This window comes from Sciurus carolinensis, chromosome 4, assembly GCF_902686445.1.
Source record: "Sciurus carolinensis chromosome 4, mSciCar1.2, whole genome shotgun sequence".
NCBI lineage: Eukaryota > Metazoa > Chordata > Mammalia > Rodentia > Sciuridae > Sciurus > Sciurus carolinensis.
This window is the reverse complement of record NC_062216.1, coordinates 9,398,699-9,421,846: the sequence shown is the minus strand read 5'-3', so window position 1 is coordinate 9,421,846 and position 23,148 is coordinate 9,398,699. Positions and strand designations below refer to the sequence as shown.

The window sequence follows — 23,148 nt, the reverse complement described above, 5'->3', positions numbered from 1 at the left end:
TGTATGATAAATCAGAAGAGCTCTTCAAGTTTTTATGAAGCAGCAAAATAACCAAAACATTTTCAAAGGATAGACCTATAAAGAGAGCCAGGCACAGTGACACTATAGTAATCCCAGTGACTCTGGAGTCTGAGACAAGAGGATCGTAAGTTCAAGGCCAGCCTCACCAACTTAGTGAGGCCCTAAGAAACTTAGGGAGACCCTGTCTCAGAATATAAAATAAAAAGCACTAAGAATGTAGTTCTGTGGTAAGCTTCCCTGGTTTCAGTTCCTAGTACCAAAAAGAAAAAAAGGGAAAAGATGCAAAGCCTTAGAAAAGCTAATGAGACCAATTTAATTATAAGATAATGGGGTATTTTCTTGTTTGTTTTTTTGCCCATCAGATCATCAAACTTTAAAAGATTGAAGGTCATTGCTAACCTACTTCTGACCACTAAACCCCTGACAAAACAGTAATGACTTATTAAAAAAAAAAAACAACTTTTTAATGATACCGTAAAACAGACAAAATCAGTTAGGAATTCTGTACCAAGCCAGTTGCAGTTTCACATGCCTTTAATCTCACAAGGGAGGCTGAGGCAGGAGGATCTCAAGTTCAAGGCCAGTCTTAACAACATAGCAAGACCCTCAGTAGCTTAACAAGACTTTGTCTCAAAATAAAAAATAAAAAAGACTGGGGATGAAGCTCGGTGATAAAGCACCCCTAAGTTCAAGCCCCAGTACAAAAAAATAAAAGGAATTCTGGATCAAAACAAATGAAAATGATGAGCACTAACACCTGCCTCCACCTGGAGAAGGAAATAAGCGTCCCCAGAAGTATCTTATTTATAAAAATTTGATCCATGATCCTTCATTTAAATGTTAACTGTCCAAGAGAGTGGACCAACAAAAATGGAATATTTTTGTATAGATGTAGTTCAACATAGAAATCCCATACTCATCCTTAGTCATTCCTCAGTCCTCCAACCCTGAACCCCTGGCAAGAACCACTTTTACCTTTTGTCTCTGTAAATTTACCTATAGACAAGTTGGTGGATGTTCATATGCTACATGGAACTTTTGTGTCTGCCTTCCTTTCCCTTAGTATAATGTTTTCCAAGTTAATTCCTATTGTAATCTATATTACTAAGTAGTATTCTATTACATGGATATGCCACATTTTATGAATGGTGACGTGAACATTTGTGAGTGAATTCTCTGGGAAATATATCCAGGAATATAATCACTGGGTCATATGGCAATTCTGTGTTTCATGTTTTAAGGAATTGCCAAAACTTTTCCATTCCATACACCACTCACCGATGTATAAGGGTTCCAGTTTCTTCAAATCTTCACCAACACATTATTATACTTATCCTAGTAGTTGTGAAAGTGGCATCACTTTGTAGTTTTGATTTGCATTTTCTTCGTGACTAATGACCATGTGGAGCATCTATTCCTGTGCTTATTATTCAGTTCCCTCATCATCTTTGGAGAAATGTCTTGCCAGATTCTTTGTTTTTTAATTGAGTTGTTTAGTTTTTACATTGAGTCGTACACATTCTTAAATATTACAGACACAAGTTTATTATCTGATACAGGCTTTGCAAATACTTTCTTTCAATCTGTGGGTTATCTTTTTACATTCTTGATAGTGTCCTTTGAAGCACACAAAATTTTATTTTGATAAAGTCCAAGTTGCTTTTGATTTTGGTGTCACAGCTAAGAAACCATTGCCTAATCAAGATTGTGCTAGTTGAAGTAAAACTTGGGATCGTCACAGATCTCTCCTGTTCATTCACATAGTATTAGGTGTGTGCACAGCCCTATGCATATTTGTGGCCTAGGAATATGTCACAGCTTTTCAAAGACTCTCGTGGATACCAGCTCATTCCTCAGCTTTTCCCTTAAAGTATTTTGGTCTCATTACCTTAGTCGTTATCTCAGGCCAATGCAGTGTTAAACAAATGCCACAGATTGTTTTCAACAAAATACGTTCCATCTTTCCTCCATGAGGAAAAGGGTGTTCACACCAAGTGACATCTGAGTCAGGGCAGTTAAAGGCAAACTTTGCAAATGGGGGTTTTAAGAGAATTGCCAGACAGGTCAAATAATGATAATCCTTTGAATAGTGTTTTGGGGAACTCCAAAGCTTTTCTCTTCATGGCTATTAAGCCATACCAGGTTTTCATGGTGATTTCAGGAATGTTGATTTTCAAGTATTTTGTGGCATTAGTGTGATGGACTTGGGAGTCAGTCAAGTTAAAAATGTCACATAGTAGTTTTTAACCAGTGTTTTCCTTGAATAAATATCCTTGGATTGTTACAAGCCTTTGATTTCCAAAGTTCTGAAAAAGTTGATTCTGACAATTTTTGCCTGTGTTTTTATGGAAAGGGTATCCTTGGTATGTTTGCTTTTATGGGAGTAGCTTTTCAGAGATCTTTACTATACCATTCTCACTTATGTCTCTCCATTTTTAAAAATTTTGAAAGAAGGTAGACCCTCCCCCCATTTCCCCCTGTAGGATTATCCTCAAAGATTAAAAATGGGAGACAGAAATTCAAACATAAAAGGACTGTGGAGTATAGCGCTAGTAAGCCTGTACTTTCACTGGGGCTGGGAGTGTTGCTCAGTGGTATAGCACTTGCCTAGCATGCGTAAGTCCCTGAGTGTGATCCCTAGCACTTTAAGAACAATGACAAAAAAACACTACTCCATGATGAAATCTTGCCCACGAAGAGTTAAATTAAAAATATAGACTTTAAGTATTTACTGAAAAGAGGGACAGATGGTATCTTTTAGTGGACATAGAAGTAATTTGTATATTGATTTGAGAAGTGGTCACACACATACATTTGCCAAAACCCACTGACCTATACACTTCAGAGTTTACTGGTTGTAATATATGTCTTAATTTTAAAAACAAAGTACAGGATTTAGAAAACAAAATAAATATATAGGCTGGAAAACTCTATAATAAATCTTGAATTCATTTAAACCTAGAACTGTGAATGTACAACTATGGAACTATGAATCCAGAACAAAATGTAAATGTCAACTATATTAAAATGTCTTCTAAGTCTTATGAGTTGGGTGCAGAGTAAAGGCTATGACAGAGATGAGGGAAGTAAGGTATAATATGTGTCTTAGTTATCTATTGCTACATAAAAATTTATCTCAGAAGTTATCCTCTTAAACTTTTTTATTTTCTCACTCAGTTCTCAGGAATCCAGGAGCAGAGGATTAGATAGGCCACACCGGGTTTTGATTGGATTTGGGGTATCTAATGAAGTTGCAGGCATCTGGAGGTTTAAATGAGATTAGAGAGTACCCTCTTCCAAGAATGCTCACTTGTATGAGGTGTAGTGGCACATGCCTGTATTCCCAGAGGCCTGAGACAGGAGACCCCAAGTTTAAGACCAACCTGGGCACCCAAGAGAAACCCTATCTCAAAATAAAAAATAAAAAAGGCCAGGGTTGTAGCTCAGTGGTAAAGTGCTCTTGGGTTTAATCCCTATTACTGCAAAATATTTTAAAAAGAAAAAAGAGGAAGAAGGCTAACTTACATGACTGTTAACAGTTCTTTGACATATGCATCTCTCCATAGGGCTTCTTGAGTTTTCTCACAAAATAGCAGCCAGCTTCCCTACCACCACCTATCTAAGAGAGAGGGCAAGGCTGAAGCTATAATGGCTCTCATGTCCTAGCCTCAGAAGGCACAGACCTTTATTTCTGCCATATCTATTGATTGTATAGACCAGTCCTACTGCAGTGTTGGAGGGGATTACACAGAAATAGAAAGACCAGAGGCTGATTAGGAATATCTTGGAGGTTGGCTATTGCTGTCCACCCATTTCCTCTGCTTTTATAGCCAGGAACCACTAGATACTATCCAGAAGTTAAAAAAATAATGTGTTCCAATTATATATTTTTGTACAAAATTTCCCCTTGTTTTAGTGGACTCTCTTTTAGGAATCTCATTTCTCCTATAGAAACTGTTGCTGAAGTTCAGCAGATCTTTTATTTTCATTTTAATTTAAAAAATGTTTCTTGCATTAAAATCAAACTAAATTTTGCTTTTACATTCTAAAATCTGTAGTGTGATCTCATTTCAGTAGTTTTTTTCTGCCGTTCCTGTGTCTGTATAGTGATATTAGAATGAGTGTACTTATTTATAAATGGTAAGAATTTGGGTGTGAACTTTTTATTACCTTTTTAAAAATTTTTTCCTCTTTCCTCTGAATTGCTTAGAATTGTTTTTAAATATTTAGCATGTATTATGTTCACAAAAGAACTTTTTTAAAAAGTTTGATAATATTCCATAATGGGGAGAAAGTAATGAAACAATCTTACTGGTATTGGTTATAGTATAAAATTGAATAAAACTTTGTGGATAATTTGGTAACAAACTTAAAAGACACTCATATGCTATGAATCAAAAATTCCATTCCTGTAAATCACCCCTAACAAATAATTGTTCATGTAAACAAAGATACACAGAGTATCATTGTATCATCATTTATAATAGTAAAACAGATTTTGTGTGTGTGTGTGTGTGTGTGTGAGAGAGAGAGAGAGAGAGAGAACTACTGTGTATATATATATATATATATATATGTATATGTTTATGTATTTGATGCATGGGGAAAGTCTTAGTGGATTTACACCAAGTAAATAAGGATACCTGTAGGATACGGGAGTAAGAGAAAGAATAGAGAAGGGAAGAGGACTATTTTTTCCTGTAAGTTTCTGACTCACTAAATGTTTATAGTTTGTTTGTTTGTTTTTATAGTTAGTACTACAGATTGAACCCAGCAGTGCTTTACCACTGAGCCATATCCCTCGCCTTTTTATTTCTTGAGACAGGGTCTTGCTAAGTTGCCCAGAATGGCCTTGAAAAAGGAATCCTCCTGCCTCAGTCTCCCATGTTGCTATGATTATGGGTGTGCGCCACTGCACCTGGAAGTCATCGTGGTTTAATGTAAAAATTTTAAATGTAACTTTGGTTGCAGTACAGAAAATAAATTGTAATAGAGGCAATGGCAGTTTTCAAGTAGAAAATTTCTTGAAGAAGAATGTTTTTTTCTTAAACTGTAAAATGATCTGATTAAAGAAGCTAATTAAAAAGATTTTCTACTTTGTGCTTCATATGTGACTTATTCTTTTCATCAATATTATTGCAAAACTCTAGGTAAGGGAGGCTGGGATTCCAAACTACAGGAATGAAGATTGGAAAGAACACAAAGAGAATTTTAGGAAGAACTAATGATCAGATTTTGTAAGCATGTAAGTTAAGGAGAAGAGAAGAGTAAAAGATCAAATTGGGAACACAGAAAGAAGAGCAGATTAAGGATTAAGATAATGGATTAACTTTACTATATTGAGGACCTGTGGGAAATTCTCATTGACACTGTCAGATGGTTTGAAACAATAGTCTGGTGCCCACAAAGTCCTTGGTATAACTTTTTAAATGTCATTTTAAGATGACCTTTTTTTTTATTGTTTTTTTTTTTCCCAATGTGCATTTCTTTTTTTTTTCTGATTTAAAAGTTTACAATAAACTGACATTAATGAAGACAATGTGATATTGACATTAAAATGAACATGTAGAAAAAAATGGCACAGAACACAGAATTCAAAAATTGACCTATACATACATGAATTGATTTTGAGCAAGGGTGCCAAGGTAATCCAATGGGTAAAGGACAGACTTTCCAACAAATAGTACTGAAAGAATTGGAGTGCCATATTAAACAGCAACAACAGCAAAACCAAAATTCCTTGACGCCTGTCTTGTGCCAAACAGAAAAATGAAAATAAAGTGATCAAATAACTTAAATAATACAGATAAAATATATAGATTTATAAATAGTAAAATAGAGCATCCAGAATATAAAAATCTTCATACCTCAGAGTAAAGGAAAAGTAATTTTAAAATGTCCTAGAAATTCAGATATTGCATGAAAAAAATATTAGATTAAAATGATACAAAGTTCATTCTCTGACCATGATGAAATTAATAAGAAATCATAAATTAATAACAGAAGAAAATTTGAGGTATCCACAAACACATAGAAATTAAATAACACATTGTTAATTAACAATGCATTAAATAAGAAATCACAAGGAAAATTAGAAAATAATTTGAATTGAATGAAAATGAAAACATATTATATGAAAGAATTCAAGTTATTCCAGAACATATTAAGATGACATTTTAAACCGTGATTGTTGATAATTGCAATAATCAAAGGAAGAGTGCACAGAGTGAGAGAAGATGCTTACAGAGGGAACCTTGGGGTCCACTGGAGAGCCAGCAGAGCAGCCTCTGAAGCCACTGAAAAGTTGCATTGGAGGAGCTGCATCAGCATTCCAAGGATGAAGATGACGTAAATGGTCGGTAGTATCACACTCTACAGAAAGTGAGAGAAAAATGAAACATTAAATTTATAATACAGTGTTGGACTTTGAGAATGGACTATGGTGGAGAGCCCTCTAGTGGAGGGAAGCCTGGTATCTGAGGAACTGGAAGGAGCCTGATGAAGTTGAAACTCAGAAAATAAGTGTGAATGTTGCTTACATAGAAGCATTTTCAAATCTCCTAAGATTACACAGTGATTATTTTCTTACTGGAAAAAAATTAAGCAAGGGTTAATTTGAGTGAGTGTTCACAGATTACATATAAATTTTTCTTCTGCCCTGTAAAAGGTAGAAAAGAGAACAATTTGACGAGGTAAAACTTGTGGACAAGAGATTTTCTTCAGCAATGGGAAAAAGCAGGTAAGTCAGGGAAATCTCTACTGTAGCAAAGCTGATGGTAAAAGAAGCTGCAGAAACTCAGGATACCAAGTACTATGGAAGTTCCAAACCAGTCCCAGAGGCATGAGTTAAAGAAAACTTATACGGATATCTAAAATATATCATTATAAAATGTGTCATTTTACTTTTCTTTTTGCAGTGTCTCTTTTGGAAAAATCACCTGCTTTACAGTTTGTTTTCTACATTTGTCATAGAAAACTGAGATTAAGTTTATAGGGAAGTTCTTTGTTTCCTCCTCCACACAAAAACTGAGACAGGAAGGTGCTTTACATTAACCTTCCTTTCCTTTTGTTTTGTTAAGTTGGTAATTGCACATGGAGAATATTGAAGAATAATCTATGTATAAATAGTTCACATTGCTTACCTAAGAGAGTAGAATTTGACAAGAAGTGCAGAAATTAACATTTTTGGGCAACTCCTTAACTTAATTGCAATCTTTATAAAACAACCAATAAAGTAATAGTATTTAGGGTGAAAAGCTAAAGATTTAATGAATGATTATTTATAAAAAGGTTATGAAAGCAGTATAGAGGTAGGAATATAGGAAAAATTGACCACTTTAAATTTTTGTGCATATTTGGTTATATAAATATGCAAATACAAATATATCAAATACAAATATTTTTGCATATTTGTTACTATACAAAATAGAATATAGATTACATAAAACTATATATCCATAAAAGTATAGTTTTTTATTTATATCATGAGCATCTTTTCCATAATAATATATATCCATTTAATTTAGTTTTTTGAAACTACATAGAATTTTTAAAACTTTTTGGGGGAAACTTTTTAAAAATTTAAATATACATACAGAAGAGGGTCTAGCTTAATGACTTTTAAAAAGTGAAGACACCCACATAGCCATCCTGCAGATCAAGTTAAAGAGCATTATTGGTCACCACGCAAACCTTCCTCATCCTGCCCCAGTCATCAATCTTGGTAACCAGTATTATTCTGATTGCCATCATCCCTGTAGCTTAGTTGTGTGCTTTTGTTTGTTTTGCTTTGTTTTAATTCTTATAAGTTTAATTATAGTTGTATATGGTTTTTTTGTGTATGTGTCTGACTTTTTGTGAGATTTGTCCATATGGCTACAGATAGCAGTAGTTCATCATTTTTCTATTTAATATAGAAGTCGAAAGCATATATATCACATTTATGCTTTCTACTGTTGATGGACATGTAGTTTTTCTGAACTGGGACTATTATAGATAATGCTCATATATGAGCCTTCTCGTACATGTCTTTTGAACATACTTTTATTGTATAGGTGTACATTTCTGTGGGCATTTCTAGGAAAAGCATTGTTTGGTCATATCTTGTACAAGCTGAGCATTAGTAGATACTGTCCAACTCTTCCCCAAAATGGCCCTTATTTTACCCTTACATGGAAAGACCCATATGCTCCATATCCATAATGCTTGCTAACATAGGAGAATCACAAGTTTGAGGCCAGTTTAGGCAAAAGAGACCCTATCTCAAAATAAAATATATAAAGGACTGGGGATGTTACTCAGTGGTAGAGTGTCCCTGGGTCTAATCCGAAGTACTGCAAAAAAAAAAAAGAAAAAGAAAAAGAAAAAGGAAGAAAGAAAAAAAAAGAAAAGAAACACTAATTTTAAAAGTCTGCCAGTATTTATTATATAAATACACTGCCATTTAATGTCTTTCTTGGATTTTTGTCTTCCTCTCCTTCTATAGCATAGCAAAATCTGGATAGCTCTCATAGCTAGTGGGCCTCTTTTGTTTGTACTCTGTGAGGAAGGTTTAATACTGGAACAATCTAACAGAACTGATAGTCATTTTCTTTTATTTTTAAAAAATTAATTTATTTTTTATTTATTCATATGTGGTTCTGAGAATCGCACCCAGTGCCTCACACTTGCGAGGCAAGTGCTCTACCAGTTAGCTACAGCCCCAGCCCCTGATATTCATTTTTTCTTAACAGATTTTTTTTCAACTTCTCTGTTTTGAGTTATATGGTACCAATATGGAGACTCCATGTAAAATAATTTTATTTTATTGACAAGAAAATCCATTTTGATTGCATGGTAGGAAAATGTGGTTTTCTTTACTTTTAACTTTAAAATAGTGTAAAAAAATACATAATGTCTGAAATGAGACTTTTGATGAAAGTATTGCTAAACACAGCTTATTGAATTATCTGAAATAATTAGCATTCTCTTAGAACAAACATGAAGTGTTAGCTGCCAGCACCTGCATCACATAGGTCTTCATTTCACTGGGAAGCTGCTCTGTGAATTACTTGAGAATGTAATCATTCAGGTTTTAAGTGAAATTGTTTTGAGTTTTGTTCTTTAAAACTGAAAGATATTTCCAGTCAGAGAACCTTGCTTCACATTCTTTCCTTTAACACTTTCCTCCCCCATTTTTAAATTTCTTTTGACAAAGGTTTCTTAGTGTACGGAACTTTTAAGGACTTGCTTTTAATGAATTAAATGTGATTACCAGACCGCTTGCTTTTCCTCCTATTAGCAGATGTGAGTACTTCATGATACCCATGCTTCTTGTGGTACATTCTATCTTTACAGGTAGTATTCAGTAATATCCAGTTACCATAGGTAATTCCTTGGGAGAGTTTAGATATTGGTGACCCTCTGTCATAACTATGTGTTCTTTTGAAAATGCCTTGTGGACTTATAAGACAGTTTTGTCTTTCCTGATATTGCTTTTGCCAGTTCTATATTGAATTAGTCATTTTTTGGAGTAGCTATCATAACCAGAATGAGCATGTGATCTCATACTAGTAAGTTTTAGATGTGCTTTTTTATTTCCAGATGTGGAGATTTTTCACGTCTAACTAATTGCTCTCAGGAACTTCCTGGTGATAGCAGAAAACTATTGCTTTATATTCTGTTCCTTTATTTGGAAAAGTATATGTGCTGGAAGAACATTTTTAGCTGGTAAGGTTTCTTCAGAGGTCACATTGCAGCATTAGTCTAAGAGTCTGCCAATTCTTACTTCTCTATGCTAATGGTAATGAGTCTAAAAATGCCTAAATGAATTAACAAATAAGCCAAAAATCTTATCGAAGACAGTATTTTCAGTGACCCTTCCTTTCCTTGCACCTAAATCTTTTTATGAGTATCAATAATGAGCGGGAAAACTTGCTGACTTGATTTTTTTTCGCACTCAATATCTGTTAAAAGTTTTAAACCAGAGTTGGGTGGAGGGCAATAGCCGTTGAAGGAGCCCAAATGTCATCAGTTTCTGACGAATAACTGTAACAGAGGAATCTCTTCATTTATTTCATATTCATGGACCTGGTTTGAAGATAAATTTTAGAGGGCCACTGTGAAGTCTTGGCTAATAAAATGCTTTGACCTCTAGTAGATAATTACTGAGTATGTCCTAGCCAGTGCAGTCAGCCCACTGTTGAGGGCTCTGCTCAAGTTTCAGCCTCCTGACAGATTGATTTAAGAATAACGCTCCCAGTGAGCCAGAACTCTCAGTAGCTTCACTGGTTTCACTGCCCCCCACAAAAGCTATTTTTCTTTCTACTTAGGTATCAGTCAGAGCCGGATATCTCACTGGCTGTTGCAGCAGGGATCAGACCTGAGTGAACAGAAGAAAAGAGCATTTTACCGATGGTATCAACTTGAGAAGACAAACCCTGGTAATTATCATTTCCTTGTACATACTGCATCTGAAGCAAGACAAATGTATGAATTATTTCACTGAATCCATGTGTTGACTGGTTCAGTAAAGTGGTTTCCTACTTTACTATTATTATTTTATGCAGTGCCTTCCAAAAAACCACCACATACTTTTTAACTATAAAACCTAAGCCCTGATTGTAAGAATTTTTAGTTTATTATCTAATACTTTCTAATCTTGTTTACACCTTCCTCTGAACTACCTCTTTGCTTCCAGGTTATATGATTACCTAGCCATAGTTTAAAAGAACCATCAGGAGTGTCAATGGCTAGTTTCCTTTTCCCCAACTATGAGTACATATATAAGATAGCACATCTTTTATCTATTTTTGTAAAATATTGTTTTAATTTGTAAAATCAATTTAATATTTTTATTTAGTTTATTCTGTACTATCTAGCCAGTAAGCTCTGTTAATGATTTTCTGTTTCTAGTTCTAATGACCTCTGGGTAATGAATGTATCTTTGGATTTTTAACATGAAACTCCTCTGATAACTCTCAGGAGCAGCAATAGGTTGAAAGGCTGAATGAATCTTAAGGAAAAAGAAGATCACAAAAATTTGTGTTTGGAGTTGCCAAGAATAGGCAAGGTACTTCTAACAAGTGATATATAAAGTAAAATATGAAGTCATAGGACTGTCTGTCTCAATCTACACATTTTGCAAGCTGATAGCAGTGTAAACTTATTATGATTGAGGTGTCTTCCATAATACTGCCACCTAAAGCCCTTGCATAGCCTAAATCACTCATTGAAATATTGCATACTAGTAGCACTAGCTTTGAGGTGAATATAAAGAATACTCTAAAGCATGCTTTTGCATGTGCGCGTCTGTCTGTGATAAGATTTTTACTCCCAATGATTAATTCTCAATCCAAAGGCCCACACAGGACAGAACAAAATAGACTGTATCAACCTTCCTGCAGGAATTTTTAAAATTTATTCTCCCCACTAATTTCTATTTTGAAGTGTCTTAGATGTACAGGAAAGTTAAAAGACTAGGACAGTAAACACCTACTAACCTGTTCTTAGATACAGTTGTGAATATATTGCTACATTTGCCTTATCTCTATAAAGTAAATGAATAAATTTTAAGATTTGTGTTTTTATTTAGCATTTATCTCCTACAAGCAAATGTCCTTTCCTGCATAACCACAGTTTCCATTATTATCACACCTAAGAAAATTAATAATTTCATAATATCTAATTCACTGTCCCATTTCTCTACTTGTTATAAGAATGTCTTTTGTAACCTTTTTTTTTTTAAATAAATATAACTTGTTTTAGGTTCATAAGTTAGGATGCTTCCTTAGACTTTAGTTTTAGTCACCCACACGTTTTTTATGATGTAATTTTTTTAAGCCATGTATAATCACAGAATGTCCCAAGTTTGGGGTTTTTTTGAACTATGTGCTTTCATCACTAAACAACTTCTTTATCTTTTGTATTTCCTATACACTGGAAGTTAGAATTAAGATTTTGTTAGATTCAGGTTGGATATTTTGGTCAAAACTACTTCATAGAGTATTGGTGGGGAGCTGTACTAATGATGGCAATTTACATTGAAGCACATTAAAAAATAAAACAGAATTACAGAGAAATTGGTAAATATGTGGTGAAGTCAGTATCGTAAAATGATTATTGGTATGGATATAATTTTCTCTTATGAAATTATACTGATGAATGTTTGAAATTTTCTCAAAAAAATATTGGGGAAAAACACTATATAGATAAAGTATACTTCATATTACTGTTTATCATGAAGCCTGTAATGTTAAGTTATAGCACTCCTTATATGTTATGTTTGACCATTTCATTAAGGTGGGGGACCACCAAATCTTCGTCTTGCAATTTATAAATAATCTCTAGGGTAACTTTCTTTGTTTGTTGTGGTGCTTGGGATCCAACCCACTGCCTTATGCATGCTAGGCAAGTGCTCTACCACTGAGCCACATCCTCAACCTTTTAGGGCAACATTCTGCCACAGGATGAACATCCTTTTCTGCAACAGCCTTTTATTGCTGGTTTTAGCATTCCTTAGTGATCCTTTCTTAAATCACTTCTTCTAAAAGAGGTTGTAAAATGAGATAATCTAATCTATCATTCCTTCAGTATTTATTGGCTGACAGTTTTTCTGCAAAGAAAAGCTTTCATTTTTCAGATATTTTCTAATATCTACATACACAAGCAGACCTCTCAAAACACAGACTCTGTTGTTGTTTGTTTTATTTTGTTTTTAGTGCGGGATCATGGGGAGACAGAGTAGGTGAAAGAATAATTTGGGTTCAAATTCTAACTTCTTTTTGTAGTTTTTTTTTTTTTTAAGTTGTAGGTAAGCACAATACCTTTATTTCATTTATTTATTTTTATGTGGTGTGAGTATCGAACTCAGTGCCTCACATGTGCTAGGCAAGCACTCTGCCATTGAGCTATAACCCCAGCCCTCAAAATAAAGACTCTGCTGTTGCCACTGTTAGTTATATAACTCAAGGCAACACCATCTAGGAAAAATACAATGCAAATGATCTATGTAATTTTAAATTTTCTAGTAGCCACATTTCAAAAAGTAAAAAGAAATAGTGAAAATTAAATTTTATAATATAACAAATATAGCTCATATGTGATCATTTCAGTATTTAATCAGTATTTTTATTTTTTATACCTTTTTTGCTATTTATGCATACACACAATATGAAAATATAATTTGGCCAGTATCATTCCTCAGCACTTCCCCCTTCCCTCTCTGCTTTCTATTCCCTGGTCCTTCCTCCACTCATCCCCCCTTGTCTAAAAACTTAATATTTCTCTCTTTTCTTCCTTCTTTCTTTATTTTCCTGATTCTTTGACATGCAGTGTATCTTTTACACTTATAGTACCTATTTTCAACCAGCCACATTTCAAGTGCTTAATTGTCATGTGTCTGGTGGTTACCACATGAAAAGCTTGGTTTTCAGATGTAGTTGAAACAGTACTTCAAACTTGACACTAAGCAATCTTCCCAAAAGATATCACTTCTCCCATGATTCACAGCAGAACAAGTTAGATGGAGAGGGTTTAGCTAGGTAAGCAAAGAACAGTGCCAAGTGGTATCATGAATCTAGTCACATTCCAGACAAGGGGTTGGGACCACTAGGAATTGGCAACCTCCAGGGAGAGTACCAGAGGGATTATCAGGACGATCCAGCTGTGTAGGGCAGAGCAATGCAGGACTTAGAGGACAGGGCCAGTCATCTGTGCCAGGCAGTCAGCCTCCAAGAAAGAAGGGTTTTGTTCTGTTGAGTTTGGCACTTGATACAGAACTACCATAACCTAATCATAGATTTTGAGGCTAAATTCCCATACTGAGATTTCAGGGCTAGGCTCCAGTCTCAGGCAGGAGCTAGTATGGGATAACTAATTCACTCAGAACAGGAAGGAGAACTACGATGCAACTCTCAGGCTGCAGCAGCATTGTTGCCACCAGACTGATAGCACTATCGACAGAGGAATTCTCCTTTAGAACTGCAGGTTTTAACACTGGGCTGATAGTGTTCTTCTAAAGCTGGGTTTTAAAAACTTGTTTTATTTTGATTTTAATCTTATTTTCTATTTAAATTTATCTTGGAATTAGAAGAAAGCTCACCCCATTTAAGTTTTTCTTTGTATTTTCACTTTTAATATAGGAGGTAATATATGACATAGAATTCTTTCTGGATAAATGCCAGTTTGTTTGTTTGTTTGTTTCTTTTTAAAGAATAATAATATTTGTTCTTACTCTTACTTCTTAGAAGGTACTATTGTGTTTGGGTAAGGAGAACTTGAATAGGGTGACTATCATAGCCTTATCCACTCTCTCTGGTCAATAGTTACTTGTAGTACCTTACATTCTTCTTCGCAAGTCATTTACAGAGATGATTAGAATCCATCAAAATATCCCTTGGTCAAGAACTGGTTAAATTATGGGATATCTGAACAACAGAATGCTATAGAGTTATAGAGCTATTTTTTTAAAGATACTTTATATGAATTAAATTTATATATGTAATGTGGAATTCAGAAGTTAATAAGGTACAAAACAGAACATATGGTACATTAACATTTTGTAGGGGAAATACATTTGCAGGTATGAGCTTCCAGAGGTATAGAAGCTTTCTGGATGCTGTACTAGGGACAGTTCTGTGAATGGCAGCGGAGTGGGTGGCAGGGAGACTATTAGCTGAATAAGCTCTTCTGTCTTTCTGCATTTTATACCATGTACTTTTATAACACATTTGAAAAATATATATAAAGTTAAATGAAAGAAAAGGGAGGGAGAAAGAGAACAACAATAAAAAAAAAATCAATCTTCCTTATTATTTTAAAGTTAAAACAAAAGAACCCAGGTTCATATGGTACAGACCCAATGCTTTTAAAAGGCAGTTCGATTGAAAATAAGATATCAGTGGTTTTTATTAATAGGCAATTCTTTTATGTCATAAATTTTTCTCTAAGATAAGACAGCTCATCAGGGGAAATGTAAGTACTATCGTTCCTTTGCATTTATTGTGAGAAAAAAATGCAAATTAGAGAAGAATCAAAACAAAAAACTACTTTTCCTCTTTTCTTCTATAAATTTTAGCATTTAGAAAAAAGCAAAATGTGTTTATGTATTCTGTGCCTTTCTTTTGGCCTTTAAGTATTTCTCTTTGTATACTATGAGTGAAGTTCCCCTTTTCAACCTCTTTACTCTGGATCCATTTGGATTCTTTCTTAAGGTTCTCTTTATGTGGCTTCAGCAAGGAAAAAAAAAACAGACTGGAATGTAGGTTATTTTTACTGATAATCCAATGGCTATAGGTACAGTGTAATTCTCTGATAAACAGACCTGTCATCAGAATTTCCCAGTATAACCCAAAGCCTGCCAAGGTTTATAAATAAAATAGACTGATAGAAACTAATCAGATGCATTTTATCTGTTTCTTATGAAAACATTTATAAGAAAATGCCAGTTTTTAAAAGAAGCAAGTACTAAATTCAGTGTGGCTGACGTCTAAAGCCTCTTTATTTAATCAAATTAAGCACAACAGTCTTTTCCCTTGTCTAATTTAAAAATTACTACAGCAGACAGGGCTTGTGGAATACCTCTTGGCTCATGGCTCCGGTTCTGTGTACTTCTGAAGGAAACAAAGTTTGCCAAGGAGCTGAGCTACAAGCTTATAAAGTAAACGTGGAGGCTGGAAGAGAAGTCAGCTCCTTCACATGTGCAGTATCAGAGCTTGGGGAAGCATTCCTGTGATGTGGGAGAAGACGAGAATTTCCTTGGGAGGAACTAGTTCCTATGGATGGAGTAGTAATGGCCTCTTTCTAGTCATTCCTTTATTCATAGATTGGTAAAGGCATATCCAGATAGAACCTTGATAACAAAGAGAACATTTACTAAAATTTTTAAATCTATTAGCAAATTATGATGAGGTTTTATTTTTTCTCATCCGTTTAGATTTTCTATATGAAAATACATAATTTTGTTGTAATGGGAGTTCAGATATAACATGGAAAAGAGTATTTCTGTAAAGAAATACGTAGCACACTTTTACCGCAAGGCCCTTTAACCAGTTCAGAACTCCTCTCTACTTCATAGGAGTCTTGGGATTATTTACATTATTACCTACCAGTCTAGGTTTTTTTTTTTTTTTTAATGTATTTTTCTGTCTTTCTTAGATTAACCCATTCTTGGATTATTTGTTGTTCTCTATCTATTGTAACCAAAGCAAGATGAGCCAGGGTTTCTAGAAGAAATCTGTATTTATTGGTGTGTTTCCAGATTGCTTCTTGTACTATTTTTAACATCTACATTACAAAAGAAATGGAACAATGGGGAAAACATCTTAAAAAGCAGTGTGGAATATTATAAATAAAGTATGCTTAAAGTTTGAGATTATTCAGTTTCTACCTTCTGTGTATGAATCATCTTAATCTCTTTCAAAGCAGTCAGAATTACTTACTTCTCCTCACCTCCCTCTTTTCCTTTCTCTCCCTCTTTCCTTTTCCTACTAATTTTATTTTATCTAAATTTCCTTCTTATGGAAAATCTAGATGATACAGAAAATTGTTTTTTAAAAGCTTAATAATATTAACAATAAACCCCAATACCATTATTATTGGCTTAGTTTCTTCAACCTTTGGATTGAGCTAAGATTCTTTGAATTCTTCATTCTATTTATATGCATTTCTCTCTCTGATTATCTAAGGGCATGCCAGTTTCAGATACAGCCTTCCAGTCAGAATTCACTGATTATGCCCCTCCCATCACCCTCAAACACTCTAAACCCTTGCCAGAGCCAGGCCTTGGGCAGAGAGGACCCATTGCTACTAGTCTGTTTTCAACTTTTTCTAGCTGTAGAATAAAACTGATGTAATCTTAATTAGGTAGATTCCAGAGCTCTACTGTGTTTGTAGTCCCTGCTTGCTTTAGGAAATGTAACAAAACCAAGACTTTGAAACCCTCTGGGTCCCTAATTCCTGTTTATGTTTAAGCTTTGTTAACTTTGAATTAGGCCTAACCAAATCCCTGGGTTATTTGGCAGAATGGAACCCTTTTTCTTAAACTGTTAAAAGGATTTCAGTTTAGTTTCAGAGTAGGTAGGCCAGGTATGTGTGTAAGTCAGTGGCATAAGTAACATAAGTATTTACATCACATAAGATAAGTAATTGCATATGTATCAAGGACTGCCACACAAAACTATAAAAATATTCAAATGATATTCAAACCCATTGGTCACAAGAGAAGACTGACAGATTTGACTGCATAAAAATTAAAATAACAAAAGTACACAATAAATAAAGATAAAAGACAAATGACAAACTGGAGAAAATAATTACAATTTATATAACTAGCCACTGATGTGGTTTTTGCATACCAATAATGTGAATTACCCTTCCCCCCCAAAAAAAGAGAGAAAAGATATATACTATTCAGTTAACAGGAAAGATGCTCAATCTTACTAATAGTGAAATCTCTGTCTTAAAGGTACTTTTTTGCTGTCAGATGTAGACATTTGTATAAATAATATGTATAATATTCAGTGTGTTGGGGGATGTGGGGAAATAAACAACTAGATATGGTTGTGATGATTTGTATTGATTATCTATTATTATACCACAAAGTACCCATGATTTAGCAGCTTAACACAACAAACTTTTGTTTTCTCAGTTTCTTTTCTTTTTTTATGGTAAACAAATGGGGAACAACTTGTTTCTCTGTACATGAAGTAGATGCTAGAAGCGTACCATTTGTGTAATCATACATTTACTTAGGGTAATGGTGTTTGATTCATTCTTTTATTACTTTTCCTTCCCCCCTACCTCTCCCACCCCTCTTTTCCCTCCATACAGTCCCTCCTTCCTCCATTCTTGCCTCCCCCCCATTATGTATCATCATTCGCTTATCAGTGAGATCATTCATCCTTTGGTTTTTTGAGATTGGCTTATCTCACTTAGCATGATATTCTCCAGTTTCATCCATTTGCCTGCAAATGCCATAATTTTATTATTCTTTATGGCTGAGTAATATTCCATTATATATATATATATATATACACACACACACACACACACACACACACACACACACACCACAGTTTCTTTATCCATTCATCAATTGAGAGGGGCATCTAGGTTGGTTCCACAATCTGGCTGTTGTGAATTGAGCAGCTATGAACATTGATGTGTCTGTATCATTGTAGTATGCTGATTTTAAGTCCTTTGGGTATAGGCCAAGGAGTAGAATGACTGGATCAAATGGTGTTTCCATTCCAAGTTTTCTAATTTGCAACCCCACCAGCAATGTATGAGTGTACCTTTTTCCCCACATCCTCACAAACACCTATTGTTGCTTGTATTCTTGATAATAGCCATTCTAATTAGAGTGAGATGAAATCTTAGGGTAGTTTTGATTTGCATTTCTCTTATTACTAGAGATGTTGAAAATTTTCTCATGTATCTGTTGATTGCTTGTAGATCTTCTGTGAAGTGTCCATTCATTTCCTTAGCCCATTTGTTGATTGGGTTATTTGTATTCTTGGTGAAGAATTTTTTGAGTTCTTTATATATTCTGGAAATTAGTGCTCTATCTGAAGTATGAGTGGCAAAAATTTTCTCCCTCTCTGTAGGCTCTCTCTTCACTTTGCTGATAGTATCCTTTGCTGAGAGAAAGCTTTTTAGTTTGAATCTATACTTGGGAATCAATCTAACAAAAGAGATGAAAGACCTACAATGAGAACTACAGAACACTAAAGAAAGAAATTAAACAAAACCTTAGAAGATGGAAAGATCTCCCATGTGCTTGGATAGGCAGAATTAATACTATCAAAAAGGCCATACTACCAAAAGTGCTATACAGATTCAGTGCAATTCCAGTTAAAATCCCAATGATGTACTTCACAGAAATAGAGCCAGCAATCATGAAATTCATCTGGAAGAATAAGAAACCCAGAATAGTTAAAGCAATCCTTAGCAGGAAGAGTGAAGCAGCGGGTATCGCAATACCAGATCTTCAACTATACTACAAAGCAATAGTAACAAAAATGGCATGGTATTGGCACCAAGATAGACAGGTGGATCAGTGGTACAGAATAGAGGACACAGACACAAACCCTAATAAATACAGTTTTCTCATACTAGACAAAGGTGCCAAAAACATGTAATGAAGAAAAGATAGCCATTTCAACAAATGGTGCTGGGAAAACTGGAAATCCACACGCAGCAGAATGAAAGTAAACCCCTATTTCTCACCCTGCACAAAACTCAAAATGGATCGAGGACCTCGGAATCAGACCAGAGACCCTGCATCTTATAGAAGAAAAAGTAGGTCCAAATCTTCACCTTGTTGGCTTAGGATCAGACTTCCTTAACAGGACTCCCATAGCACAAGAAATAAAAGCAAGAATCAACAACTGGGATAGATTCAAACTAAATAGCTTTCTCTCAGCAAAGGAAACTATCAGTAATGTGAAGAGAGAGCCTACAGAGTGGAAGAAAATTTTTGCCACTCATACTTGAGATAGAGCCCTAATTTCCAGAGTATGTTTTCTCAGTTTCTATAGATCAGGAAGCCAGGAATGGCTGAACGGGATGGTTCAGACACAGGGTTCTCAAAACGTTGCAGTCAAATCATCAGCCATGGCTGCAGTCATTGGGAATGGATGGTTCACTTGCAAGGCTGCTCACATGGATGTTCTGGGCCCCAGTTTCTTAGTGCCCGTTAGGCAGAGACTAGTTCCTCAGAGGCCTTACCATTTAGCACCTAAGTGTCCTTATATCTGGCAGCTTGTTTCCCCTAGAATGAATGTACATAGTTTCTTATAGAATCCTTGAGGTGACATACCATCTTAAACATGTTGTTGGTCACAGAGTAATCATGGTACACTATGAGAAGGGCCCTATAAAGGATGAGTACTAGGAGTCAAGTTTCCTTAGGGACCTTGGAGGCTGGCTGCCACAAACCATCTGGGGCTTTGTTTCTCTATCAGCTGGTTCTAGAGTTTTCCATATGATATTTGCTTAGTATGAAGTGGAAAGATGACTTTTTCCCTTAACTCTCTGGCATCAGGGTGGGATGGCAGGAGCACCTGGGAATTGACTGGGCATTTTTCATCTCATGGTGGCCTCTCCACAGCTAGTATAGATTTCCTTACATCAGTCTCAGGTTGGTCATACTTCTTGAAGATTCCAGGAGACCTAAGCAGAAGCTGCACAAATTCCTATGATGTAACCTTGAATTTTTTCCATGTTCTTCATCAACAGTATATTTATAGGACTAGCCCAGATTTAAGAGCGTGATTACAAGGTGAAGTGACTTATTACAAAAGTCCATCTTTGGAACCTATCCCAGGAAGTTACGATTGTGAGAAATGATGTTGGCTTATTATACAGTGGTAGCAATGCAGAGAATTAAAAAAACTGGTCTGACACTGGATTTATTTTGAAGATAAAATTGATAGAATTTACCTGTGAATTGGATATGTAGTATGTGGGAAAAATACAAATCAAATGAATCTTAAGATTTTTGAGCTGAGCAAGTTGAAGAATGGAGGTCTACTTACTGAGATGGGAAAAACTGCAGGACAACAAATTTGAAAGAAAAACCCAGATTGATTAAAATCCTGAGCATCTGTGTAAGAAAATACATATAAAGATGTAGCCATTAGGAAAGAGGTTGAGTTGGGCACAGTGGTGCGTACTTGTGGTCCCAGCTATTTGGGAGTCTAAGACAGGAGGATGGCTTGAGCCCAGGAGTTCAAAGCTGCCATGGAAATCGTTGCAAGACCTTGTCTCTAAAATGAACTAATAGTAAATCTGTATGTACTGAAATAGGAACACTATTCATTGTTATTACTTGGAAAGTATGATAAATAATTCCTCTTATGAAGAAATATATATTTATTTCAAAATTAGTGTTTTAATATATTTACCAATATGTACATAAAACCCACAAGTTCTAACCTGTCTTTGCAAGGCTATATTAAGAATTTTGGATTAAGTCACAGACCAAGGGAACTTTTTGAGTGATATCATAATTATGCTTTGGGAAGATGAATTTAACAGTGTAAAAAGTGAAAGAAGAGTTGGGGAGCCAGGGATTGAAGTCTGTGGAATCATACCAAGCCCTATTCACAGTCTGTGAACTAAATAAGTCCATGGAGGTCAGAGACTGTGGCTTTCCTTTTTTTATTTTAACTTCAAGCTTAGAGCAATGGTGAATGGGTGAATACCATTATCATCATTTCAAGCTATTGAGAAAAATCTAGTCTAAATTAACAGAATATCTCAATTGTAGTCTAAATTAACAGAATATCTCAATTGTAGATTTTATGAAAATTTTATTACATTCAGGAAGTAACAGAATAGACCTACCCTTTGACCCAGCTATCCCACTCCTTGGCCTATACCCAAAGGACTTAAAGTCAGCATACTACAGAGATACAGCCACATCAATGTTCATAGCTGCTCAATTCACAAGAGCCAGACTGTGGAACCAACCTAGATGCCCTTCAATTGATGAATGGATAAAGAAACTGTGAGATATATATATATATATATGTGTATATATATATATATACACACATATATATATATACATATACACATACACAATGGAATATTACTCAGCTATAGAGAATAATAAAATTATGGCATTTGCAGGCAAATGGATGAAATTTGAGAATATCATGTTAAGTGAGATAAGCCAATCTCAAAAATCCAAAAGATGAATGATCTCACTGATAAGTGGATGATGACATGTATTGGGGGGTGAGAGGGGGGCAAGAATGGAGGAAAGAGGGACTGCATAGAGGGAAAAGAAGGGTGGGGGGGAAGGAAAAAAATAACGGAATGAATCAAACATCATTACTCTGTGTAAATGTATGAATATGCAAATGGTATGCTGTTACTCCATGTACAAACAGAAACAACATGTATCCCATTTGTTTACAATAAAATAAATTAAAAAAAAGAAGTAACAGAATAAAGTATCAATAGGTGGTAGACCTATAAAGACATGATTTAGTTGGTAGATTTAGATGGTCTTTCAAATATCATTCTATTTCCTTTGCTACTACTGTATTTGACTTTAAATAAAATGGAGTTTATGACAGGATTATTTCATCTTTTACCTGAACATATTGTGTAAGGGATCCTAAGCCTTTTAAATGGCAATGATAATTTCTAATCATCTAGAGTTTATGGATCAAAAAGATAAGTGTCAAGCAGGAATTGCAAGAGAGGTTTTTCAGAGGAAGGTACTGTTCTATAAAGAAATAGATTTTGTGCTTTCTTTTAAAAAATGCCTTCAAATAGACAAATGACTTGGAATAGAGGATGACACTTTAAAATAATGGTGGACTTTTTTATTGTTTAGTGCAATAATACAATATTGGCGTTTTTTAAGAAAGAGTTTTTTACCTCTTGAGATTTTTATTTTGGTCAAGCTTTTTAAATATACATATTATATGCATATTAAATGTATGGGCCTGCAAGTTTTGATGGAAGGACCAAACTTTTTTATAAAGTTCATTGTTTTTGTTCTCATGACATTGCTAGATATTTGCTAAAAATGTCTTGTTTATTTCAGGGGCTACACTGAGTATGAGACCAGCCCCCATTCCAATAGAGGACCCCGAATGGAGACAAACTCCTCCCCCAGTCTCTGCCACATCTGGGACCTTCAGACTCCGACGAGGGAGTCGATTTACCTGGAGGAAGGAGTGCCTGGCTGTCATGGAAAGGTATGTGTCTCCTTTTCCAGTGAGAAGTTGCCAGAACTCAGGAAAGAGGTAAACTTTGCATAGATTAGGACAGTTTTCATTTCTAGTAAATAATTTGGGATCTAGGTTCTTTCTCTGAAAATATTTGGAGTATTATAAATGCTGTGTTTTTATAATAAGATGATCTTAGCAATAAGAATTCATAAAGCTGGAGTTAGCTTCTATCAGTTTATTTTATATATAATTTAATAGCATCCTCAGTAATTTAAGAAACTTTAGAAGAAGCAGTTTTGAGTTTAGATCTTTATATTTTAGAAAAACTTTTCATCTTATATTTATCAAAAATGTTGAATAATTGTATGAGTCAATGGAGATTTAACTTTCTTCAATAAAGAGGAAGATCTAAGTGAACTTAGTTTCAAAGGTTAGAAGATACTTGTTTATTAATTTA

At 34.8% G+C, this 23,148-nt stretch overlaps 1 protein-coding gene across 12 annotated transcripts in view; it reads left to right on the top strand.

The window, feature by feature from the left end:
* Hmbox1 (homeobox containing 1) overlaps nucleotides 1-23,148 on the top strand; it is a 167,412-nt gene that overhangs the window by 92,340 nt on the left and 51,924 nt on the right. For all 12 annotated transcript variants that reach the window (XR_007108179.1, XR_007108178.1, XM_047548315.1 and 9 more), the window contains exons 5-6: nucleotides 10,332-10,442; nucleotides 22,565-22,718. Coding sequence is in view for 10 of the 12 variants with exons in the window: in XM_047548315.1 (XP_047404271.1) it covers nucleotides 10,332-10,442; nucleotides 22,565-22,718 (265 nt within the window). In the remaining 2 variants the exon portion in view is untranslated. The remainder of the gene's footprint in view (nucleotides 1-10,331; nucleotides 10,443-22,564; nucleotides 22,719-23,148) is intronic.